The sequence below is a fragment of the Neolamprologus multifasciatus genome, chromosome 7 (genome assembly GCF_963576455.1).
Source record: "Neolamprologus multifasciatus chromosome 7, fNeoMul1.2, whole genome shotgun sequence".
Taxonomy (NCBI): Eukaryota; Metazoa; Chordata; class Actinopteri; order Cichliformes; family Cichlidae; genus Neolamprologus; species Neolamprologus multifasciatus.
The window spans coordinates 39,496,499-39,507,764 of record NC_140445.1 but is presented as its reverse complement, the minus strand read 5'-3'; the positions used below and the strand labels follow the sequence as shown (position 1 = coordinate 39,507,764).

Below are 11,266 nucleotides of genomic sequence, written 5' to 3'. Positions count from 1 at the left end.
TATATGAAGTAGGCCATATCTGATGCAAGACTTTTATAATTTTTTTCTATTTCTTTTCCACATGGGACAGAAAGCCTAAATGTGTAGATTAAAGCCATGCTGACTGTTTCTGAAGAGAGACTGGTTTTTGAAGCAGAAGCCTGAAGAGATGTGTTTGGAGCCAACAGCATGGCTTCACTCTGATTTCAGCCTCCAGCCACCATAGTTCCCTCTCGGCTGCACACATGTAGGTTAGTTTGATGCCGAGGAAACCTTCACCAAACTGTAAGACCACACAGAGGGATTTCATCAGGCTGGGGGCAGCACTTTACTGAACACCTGTGTGACATGTTTGTGGCCTTAACTCAGCACCCACAAAGACAAGTGTAGACTGTGTCAGGTACTCAGGCAGAGGTCATCATTCAGAAAGGCTTCAGGAGGATGAAGAACTTGAAGAAGAAATGTTTGTGGACAGCTGTTGTTACAGATGTTACTTTTATTTCCAGACACATATTTCATTACACTGCTGAGCGCTGTTAAAGTTTACAAATAGATCAGCAAATTTACAACCTTCCTCACCGTCACCTTTGTCCTCATTTTACTCTTTCCCAACACACGGTCGTACACAGTAAATTTCCCAGTGTTAAATCAGCAGTGTTAAAGTGTATTTACTCTAATAGAGTCATTATAACAACAGCTGGAGCAAAACGCCCCCCAGTGTGGGTGATGATTCGTGGAGTTAAAAGAGGCAGTGTCAACGTTACTCTAGAAAGCTCCTCCCACAACAGACTCGTTTTCAAACCAAGAGGATTTTTCAGGACGCCATTTTCTTCACATCAGTTGCAGGGTAAGTTGTTCATATTTACTTATTAAACCAACAATTCGACATTTTAAGCACAGATAGCACGTTAAAATAAGGTTACATTCCTTTTGTCCATGTTTATTATATATTTCATTTTGTACCAGAAGCAAATGTGACACTGTCTGTATGCTAATGTAAGGTTGTTAATTAGCTAAAAAAAAAAGTTGACTGATATCAGTGTTGGACTGTAAGGCTTGTTATCAAAATTTATTTCAGTGTGTAGTGGTGATTGTGTTGTGTTCTAGTATGTTCGAAATTCCATTAAATTAAACCCTCCATGTGTTGGGATTTACATCTTAACATTAGCTAGCTAACTAGCATTTTGGCTAACCTCAGTGCGCGGGCAATTCGCTATCGTCAAATTTTAAATTACATAACCCAAGCATTAACTAATTAAAGGTTTACACTAAATGTTACATTTTTCTTTTTTTGATACCTATGTACCAGATATAGAGGTCGTTTTCAGTAAGGTTATTGTCTTATTTTAATTTGGCTGTCTTCAGCGATTTTACAGTTACAGGAGTACAACCAGCAGGTGTTATAAGCTTGATAAAGTATCCAAAATGTCCAGGATTCAGTTTTTAATGCTTTTTTTTAGTAGGTTGAATTTAAGATGACAGCATTTGTATTTATTGTGAGTTGATGGTATTGACAAAAGTTACCCCGCTCCTTTTTCCATTTTGGTTACCAGACTGTTCAGTATGTTACCTAATGATGACAAAATACTGACTCCCTAGTACTAAGTTAGATCAGACAAATGGTAAAAAGTAGTAGTAATTACTTTAGTTTTGTATTGAGGATTATATCGCTTGTAGATGAAATACTCATTTAGTAAAGGGCTAAAAACTACCGCCAAAGAGCTGAAACACCTTGTTACACTGACATAAAAGTAACATACAGTAAGAAATAACATTGCAAGGCTATTTTGCTGGTATTTATTGGACTGATTTAATATTCACATTTTCTGTTTACTGTAGTTCAATGAAGAGCACTGACTATAAGAAATTACTGTCTACAGGAAGCATGCTGCTTAAAGCAAAACTCGGAGGTGTGCAGAAATTTGTTAGAGTATCTGAGCCAAGCCTTAAGGAGTTTTTGATTGCAGGTAAGAAACCAACATTGTATAAAAAAGGTGTACAAGGGGCTTTAAGTTCTTTTTGTTATTTAGTCTTTTCAAACTGCATTTTATGATTAATTGAAAATGATCTGTGTTTTGGAAGCATCTTAGTTATGAATGTATATTTAGTGGGGAAAAAACTGCATAATGTGAGTGTCACCCATTTTAATCTACCACTTATCAAGCATGTTAGTGGCGCTTAATAATTTAGCTTTTATTTATCTGACTCACTTTTGAAGAAGTATCTTGAAATTATCTTCATTTTAAGCTACAAAACATTAGATGCCATGTAATCTTTTTGTTTACACAAAGTTGTGTGCTTGTTTCCAGCATTTGCAAAGTTTGGTGTGCCAGGCGTAACAGAAGGAGTGAAAGTTTTTGATAGTTCAGGGACTGAGTTGGATGAGGATGTATTTAAGGATATAGTAACAGATCCCTCAACCGGAGTACTAACCATCAAATATGAAACAGGTTTGTTTGAATGATGTGTGTTTCATTGAATGTCATTTTTGTGTGTGTCATTATTACATTGTTTATTCAAAGAGTGTATAAAATGAGTCTAAACTGATTTGTTTTGCTCCTATTTTTGAGGTCTGGAAACATCTGTTGCAGAAGTGTCTCCTGAGCGGTTCCAGTTATCATCGCCACATTCATCAGATTCACAGGATACTGTCATCCTTTCAGACAGCCCTTTGAGGAAACGTCAGAAGCTGGATGCAGAAGCTAAGCAAGTAAGAGTTAACAGATTTCCACATTCTTCTAATAGTGTCTTTTTTGTTTGTAGTTTAAGTGTTCTGAACTGTAGTGGTTATATCAACATGTAGAATGTTTTTATTGTTTTTTCCAGTTGGTGGAATCCATTCTCACCAGCGAACCTGGTGGAGAACGTATAATAAATGAGTACAATCGGACCAAGTCCCTGGTGGATGAAACCAGAAGAAAAATGGTCAACATATTGGTAGCTGACATGACAGAAAAAAATGGGTAATTTATTTCTGGCCCTGTGATTTTTACTATCATTTTCAAATTATTTTAAATCTCTATTAATTCCAGGGAAGCTGACTAGTTCTTTTCCTTTTGATCTTGCAGTACATCACCACCACGGCAGGTAAAAGAAATGTATGCCAGAGGAATTGTAACCTTTTTCCCTTACCTCAGTGACCCATACTCAAAAAATGGCTATGTAAGTAGCTAACAGTAATAACTGATACAACTAAAATCAAAATTTTAAATCCTGCCAAAATGTATGTCCTTATCAACTGTTCATGGTTACATAACTTACTGATAAATTAAACAAAATGTCTGTATATGTCACTCTCCAAGGAACATTATTATGATAGCGAGAGTGGCACTGGGTATTTGGCCTGGAGGATTAAAACCATACAGAGATGCACTGCTAAAGAGAGGCGATTATCATCTGGAGGTAACATTTATAATTAAGTGGAAACATATAATACAGTTCCAAATTGCGGTTCTGTATTAATAATGGTTATTAAATGTTATTATTAGTTTTGATAAAGTTGTATTTCATATTGTCTAGCACCAGGAGATGGATCATCGGGTGAAGACCAGTGTGGTGGACCAACTGTCAGACGAGAGTTGCAGTTTGTTACAGAGAACGTGCTGAGTGAGGATGAGTGTAAGGAAGCAATCTCTCTGATGAAACATTCAGCTGATGAAGACACAGTCAAGAAGAAGATGAAGTTGACATTTGTTTATCGACACAACATGGTCCTTGACCCCCTGCTGTCAAGCAACATACTATCTGTTTTTCCACGTTTCAAAGATATCAAAGGCTTGGTGAGTATTTTTCATTACGTTGACAATGTAAACACATTTTATTTTTTGCAGATAGCAGATATAATTCTCTATTCTCTATCCCTGTTACAGATCGAACAGGATTTTGTACTGATGTTTGGTGAGGATGTATCAGGCAGGTTGCTGGAGAGGTGGCCAACAACATTCAAAAGAAAGATTATCCAACAAGGCAGAAAGCTTCCTTCTACCAGTGACCTGGAAGAACTCTTGCTGGCAGCTGACTCTCCTGAGGATGCCACTGAAGTTAATGCTGACATTGGTGAGCTGTTATTTCTTTGATTAGCACATTCACAGCATATATAATGTTTGTCATAGAACAGCTGTCCTTTTGTATTTTGGGTCTACTCAAACATTTTGTCAATGCAGATGCATTGAAATTTGTTATTGATGATGATGATTCAACTTTATTAAAAACAAATATTTTTTTCAGGCTGGGACAGTGACCTCTCAGCGATTCTATTGCTATTACATCTGATTCCACCATCTGGTCAGGGTCAGAAGAGACCAGGAAAGGTGTCAGCTTCTCAAGCAGAAAGGCATCTCGTGGTCTTCAAGAAGGTTTGTTTCTTTTCTATTTTTATGGTATGAATTACCAGTTTAAGAAACACTTGATTCTTATTCCCTGTCTGTATTTGTCTTTTCAGACTGGAACAAATATCCAAGAGCACCTTGATGCCATCACTACCAGCACTCAACCCTATCTCCTGGCTGTTGGGGTGAAAAAGAATGACATCCACCAGTTCTTCATTATTCTTGACAAGAATGCCATACCATGCAAGTCTACCTCTTCACTTGGTGCTTTTGATGAACTGTTTAAAGCACATTTTGTGTTTGGCACATCTTACAACACCATGCTTCACAACATGTACACGTTCATCCAAACCACTGTGTACAATATAGATGTTGGCAAAGTCAAAGAAAGTCCCAGAGTTGCTGAAATAAGGGCAAGGTTGCTTCATTAGGGCTTGAAGGTTAATTCTCCATCATGAAGTGTTTTGTCTGTCAGGCTGAGTTCACTGGTTCAAACATGCTTGTTAGGCATTTACGGTTAGTCCATGGTTACTTACCTGGAAGAAATCTTCGCCTTAAATGTGCCCAGCGTGACTGTGGCTGTGTGTTTGGCACTTTTTCAGGTTTTAGAAAACATTTAAATACCAAACACCTTAACTATTTCGACCAACAGGCTGACACTGATGTTAATTTACAGCCTGATGTGGCAGTTAAAGAAGTTAGCACTACAGGGGAGGTGGTGTCAACTAATGTAGAAGAAACACCCACAACATCTGAAATGTTGAAAAATTCAAATAAGAGCACTTTGGATATGTGTGCCTCTACTGTTGCACAGCTCAGGGCAGCTGGATTAAGCCAATCTACTGTGAATAGTTTTGTCTCCTCAATGGAGGAAGTGTTTTTTGAGATTCATACTCAGGCTAAAGATGCAGCTTTACAGAGCTTACCTTCACAGGACACAACAAGTAAAAAGAAATTAGAGCAGTCATTCAAAAACTTTGAAAACCCATTCACACTGTTAAATTCAGAAGCTAAACGAAATAGGCACTTTAAACAAAAATGGGCAACTGTTGAACCTGTTGAAATGGTGCTTGGCACAAGATTTGACAGTAGAAGAAACAAGATCACAGGGACTTTTGATCAAGTCATTGTAACTGATAGGTTTGCATATGTTCCTATTTTGGAAACACTGAAAACTATCTTTCAAAACCACCATGTTGTCGACATGTTCAAGTCAAGGAATATGTCCAGAGAAGGTGTGTATGCAGACTTAATCGATGCTGCCTATGTTAAAAGATGTCCCCTATTTTCTGCAGAAAAAGATGCCTTACAAATTCAACTGTTTTATGATGACTTTGAAACTGCAAATCCCCTGGGCTCTAAAAAGGGTGTACATAAATTGGGTGCAATATACTTTACACTAAGGAATTTTCCTCCAATCTTTAATTCGTTGTTGGTCAATATTCATTTGTGTGCTCTTTTTCATGCACAAGACTCAAAGCGTTATGGCTTTAATTCAATCCTTGAGCCACTTGTCAATGATCTGAAAGTTCTTGAGACAGAGGGACTGAAACTTCCCATGTTTAAACACTTGGTTCATGGCACTGTAATCCAGGTCACTGGGGACAATCTTGGTTTGCATAGTCTGTTTGGGTTCGTGGAGTCATTTGCAGCTCGATATTGTTGTCGCTTTTGTCTGCTTGAGAAGGATTGTTTTCAAAGTGTGTTCTGTGAAGATGATTCTGGTGTTGCACTAAGAACTCTTGATATGCATAAGCAGCACTGTGAAAGTGTACAAAGAGATCCTACGCTACCTCATGTATGTGGTGTGAAACGCACTTGTCTCTTGAATTCACTTAAATATTTCAACACAGCCAACAATTTTTCTGTAGATATCATGCATGACATTTTGGAGGGAGTTGCTCAGTTAGAGGTGAAACTTGTGCTGCAGTACATTCAGGAGAACTTCCTAAGTGCTGAACAACTTGCTGGTAGAATACATGCCTTTGACTATGGCTTCAATCAGCAGCGAAATCGCCCACCAAGGGTAAAGTTGTTTGATGGCAGTAATGATTTAGGACTAAATGCGATTCAATCTTGGTGCTTATTGCGTAATGTACCTTTGATGTTTGGCGATTTAGTACAGGTGGGTGATAGCTACTGGCATCTTCTACTTCTGCTTCTACAAATTGTCAATATTGTGTTTTCACCAGTGCTGTCAGAAGGTATGACCATCTACCTCAAACATTTGATTATTGATCATCATCAGCTCTTTAAGCAGTTATTTCCCACACTCAGTCTCCTACCAAAGCATCACTTCATGATACATTACCCTCGCAGTATACGAAATATTGGCCCAATTCTGCACATGTGGTGCATGCGTTACGAAGCCAAACATAACTTCTTTAAGAAGCAATTAAAAAGCTTTAAAAACATTACAATGACATTGGCCAAGAAACACCAAAGTTGTATGGCCATGTATTGGGAGTCTTTTAGCCTTGAAAGATTAGCTTTAGGACCAGGAAAGATGGTGACACTTGGAGAGCTGAAAGAAGGTCCAGAAATTGCCTTAAAATTTGAAGCTGCGTTGTCTACCAGTGTTTTTTCAGCTAAGTGGATAAAGCATCATGGTACAGAGTACCGCCCTGACTTTATCATCTGTACAGAGGTAGTGTCTGAGATTCCAGTGTTTTATAAGATCAAAAGTATTGTTGTGAAAGATGACATTGTATTGCTCTGTGGAAAACTGATGGAAACCTTGTGTTTTGATGACCATTTTCATGCATTTAAGGTCAGAATGCACCCCAATATGGTGCTGAAGGTGTTGAACATAAAAGAGCTGTGTTACTTCAAACCATTTGATCTTCAAATGAAGTATGGCACTTCTGATTCCTCCCTGTATGTGGTTCCATATTGTCATTTTATGCCGAACTAAATTCATTGTTTTAAAGTGTTTTATGACTGTTTTTGTGTGTGTAGTGTTTTATGTACACTACATGAGATGTTTTAATATTTTGAGCCTGACATCAAAATAAAGCCATTAAACGTATTATCTAGTTGTGGTTTTTGCTTACTTGTTTTATATTTTAAAGCATTATTAGAAACCAGGTTTTTATGCTGCAAAACACTAAATTAAGTGTAAAGGTAACACTACAGGAAGAGTTTTAGTAACACTACTTGGTGTAAAATTAATTTAAAATTTTACTCTATGAGAGCTAATTTTTCACTAGAGATTAGTGTATGAATAACACAGTATAGAGTAACATCAACTCTCATCAGAGTTATTTGAACCCCCAGTGTTAATTTCAAATAACTCAATTCAGTGTTAAAAATCAGTGGAATTTTACACAAATAGAGTTAATTTATCACTATGATAGAGTAAATAATATGACACTACTAGTAGTGTTAGGTTCATTTAACACTCTGCGGTGTTACTCAGTGTTAAATTTTTACTCTATTTAGAGTTAATTTTACTCTAAAATTTTAACACTATAGAAAGAGTCGATTTAACACCAATTCCGAATGGGACCAAATAGACTCGGGACCAGTGTTAAATTTAACTCTTTAAGTGTTATTTTAACACTCCGAATTTTACTGTGTACCAGCACAAAGCCCTGTTCAGTCATCTTCAACACCAATGTAAAATCAGACATCCATCCTGAACAAACAGTTCTTTGTTTTCAAATACAATTAGTAATGAATGAATTGTTATGAATCAGATATCATGGTGTTCCACAGGGATCGATCGTTGGACTTAAATTTAAAAAACGTAAATTTTACACTTGAGTCAGTGATTTGTTTTAATTTTAGTTTTTGCTGACGATACCATCCTATTCCTTGGAGATAACCACATTTATACAGGAGGGAAATTAAGTACAAATGTGAAAGATAAACTTGCCTGCCAACATTAACAGAAGTTACTGTAAATATTGCATTGTGACAATTCTGCCATTCATTTCAAATATTTTTCTCCCAAAATTTGAATTCTTCTACCATTAAACAGATAATTTTGTGATTTGTGTGCTGCTGAAATCGAATGTTTTCATGTTGATGGTGCTTGTAAAACAGGGGACCATCAAGCCTGCCAGAGATCATCTTCTGGGGATCATGAAAAGTTACAGTAAAGTTATGGAAATCGATTTTAATATTTTGTTATTTATAAAGTTCTGCACTATGTCGACACTAGCACTTTAATTCTGAAATAAAACCTGAAGCTTCAGCAGCACTAAGGCAGTGGAGGGATGAACCGCCCCTCTGGGGACCATGAATGTTCACACTGCTAATGAAACACTCAGGATCCCGATGTGCAGGGCATCATGAACAGCCACAGTTATGTTAACACTGAGTTTAATGAAAATCACATTTTAATTCACATTTTAAGCGAAAAAAGGTGTAAGAAACTCCAGGGAAAAATGCTCCTGTAATAAAAGTAGATGAAAAAAGCAACATGATTACGGGACAAGAGGAAGGCCGAGGTGATTAGAAATATATGACTTCATCGTCCAATTTCAGACACAAAAACAAATCTGTCCTAATAATGATACTGCTGAAAGCCTGAGGGGAAATATCACAATGTTTACAACAAATTTAATAGCAATCTCACTGATTTGGACAATTGTGTAATGACCCTTCACGGACACGGTAATACGTTTTCCTGACCGCTAGCAGGGACGACAGTAATAATCACACTAAAGTAAGGACGCACCAGCACCTCTGGAACTGATCTCAAGTCTTCCAGCCCACGGATGGCACAAAGTGACGACTACCTCAAGCTTTGACTGGTGACAACCTTGCAGCACAACAGTTCATGTTCCGCATCCTGGTAGCTTCTATGAAACATAAAAAATACCCCACAGAGTGGCCAGAGGTACCGTACACACTGAGAACCCCACACACACTCACATATTAAACACATTAAGGAAAGCAAACGCAGGAGGAAGTGATCCAAATGTTACAAACAGCTGTGTGCCATCCACCTGTCAGTCAGAGGCCACGCCTCTAATAACGCCAACTTTAATACAATTTAAACAGGTGAATCATAAAGAGTGATTATGAAGGGGAAATTATCTATAGAGACCAAACAGTTTGTATCCGGCTGTACACGTGTTTTTTTGGGCTGACTGCAGAAGAACCTGAGCCAGTCTGCTGGAAACAGTGACCCTGCCCTTTAACACGCTAACACTAGTGACAAATCCTTTCCTTGAATTATTGATGTTTTCAGTCACTTAGTTCTCTTGGAACTTTCATTTTCTCAGAAGGGAGTTTTTCTTCCCCACTGTTGCCGTGAGCTTCTGTCTAATTGCAGGGTCTTACATATATAGATATACAGGGTCGTATAAACACCCCTGAGGCGACTGCTCTTGGATAGTTGAAGCAGTTTTACATGTTTTTTGTGCTTTTAGGCTAAAAAGAGAAAGCCTAAAACCTACAGCGAAATAAAATCGACCAACTTGTAGGGACAATAGAGGAAACAGCTCCTCGAGGTGAGCTAGTGATAAGTTCAGCTTTTCTCCATTCTAAGTGACTGAAGCCGCTACCAGAGGAAGTGACGACAGCCTGATAGCATCGCCTGCTAACATGGTGCCAAAGAAGTGCACTCGACGTCTGGAAGCTAAACATAGATCCAAAAGAAATGTGGTCTACTTAGAAACACGGTGGCTCTGAAGCAGGTACCACTTCATATGATCGTATTTGAACAGCTGATGATAAGAAGCAACGTAAGAACACAAACAACTTTTATGCTCTGAACTGAAGAGTCTTTGTCAACAGCCCCAAGAGCTGCCAGGACAGAGGATGGTTTCATACAGGTATGAATATAGTTGAGTCTTTGGTGCATCTTGGAGACGGTACATTTGAAACCAGAAACTCTGCAGACATAAAGCTGCTGTGAATATGTCAGGTGTCAGCTGCCACCCAGCTGTCTGAGACTGCAGCTGTAACAGGTGGTGGGAGTCACTTTTTCTGATAGTGCGAGCATAGCTGGTGATCATCCAGAAACTGTGTGAGGAAGCTCAGTAGCTATAAAACAGAGACTCTGGGAGCAAGCAGGGAGTAAACATTTTCCCTGCCCATTCTGCTATTAATCACCTATTTTAACCGCCCAATGCGTGTGTGAAGAAGTACAACTCAAATCTCCAAATCTTCTAATGAGCTAATATAGGTCCGACTTTCATCACAAAGGACAGACTTTTATCTGTTCCCCTAACCCAAACCAACGGGATCCAAAAACCCGTTGGTGAAGCGGCGAGCACTGACGACAAGTCTGGTGGGACACAACCCAACAACTGTGCTTCGCCCCAGACTGCAGTCACTCTCACTGTCATTTCTAACCTGAGTCCGTCTGTGCTGAACAGAGTGGCTCGTCTTTGCGTAGCAGACATGAATCGATGGGCAGGTCTCTGGTTCTATTCTTATAGAAAAACCAGTTCTGCAGATTTATCGCTGTTGTGCAGAAACGACGTCACTCTTTATTGAGGAATTTCTGTTTCAGGCCGCTGAGATTCAGGCTGGACTGTGTGACTGAAGACATCAACATGTTTTTTTGCCGTATTATTAGGAACAGCTTGCATTTAATTGCCAACCTGACCTGTTCAGTCACAGAAGGACTGCAGGCTGTATTGCTGTGTTGGTGCTCCAAAGTTGCTCCAAAGTTGGATCTGATTGTGAGCGGTCACAGCATTGTTCCCCGTCTCAGCGCGCTGGTCTCTACAACTTTGGTGGGTCTGTGTCCACCACCACTGTCTGCCCTGCTGTAACTGCAGCACCAGCAGCACCCATTTAAACTGCGACTGTGTTAAACTGACAGGGGCTTGGTGGTCTAATACCATGATAACAGCTGTAGCTTTGTTAGCAATACACCTACAACCAATCAAGACAAGAGGAGGAAAAAACCTAAAACTCCCAAATTTAAGAGTCTGAAATTTTAAATTTGTTTGGTTGAGAGTACACACACATCGCTGTGTGTCCTGCAGCTGAGTCCT

The 11,266-nt window shown here is 38.8% G+C and overlaps 1 protein-coding gene across 1 annotated transcript; it reads left to right on the top strand.

Annotated features, from left to right (window-relative positions):
• The first annotated feature begins 690 nt into the window (after positions 1–690).
• Positions 691–4,738, top strand: LOC146514854 (uncharacterized). Its single transcript, XM_085168824.1, has 11 exons — positions 691–826; positions 1,860–1,946; positions 2,289–2,429; positions 2,550–2,689; positions 2,806–2,942; positions 3,048–3,141; positions 3,282–3,381; positions 3,499–3,758; positions 3,849–4,035; positions 4,207–4,334; positions 4,421–4,738. The coding sequence occupies exons 1-11, from the start codon at positions 706–708 to the stop codon at positions 4,736–4,738; spliced, it is 1,713 nt and encodes a 570-aa protein (XP_085024950.1). The 5' UTR covers positions 691–705.
• Positions 4,739–11,266: the final 6,528 nt, after the last annotated feature.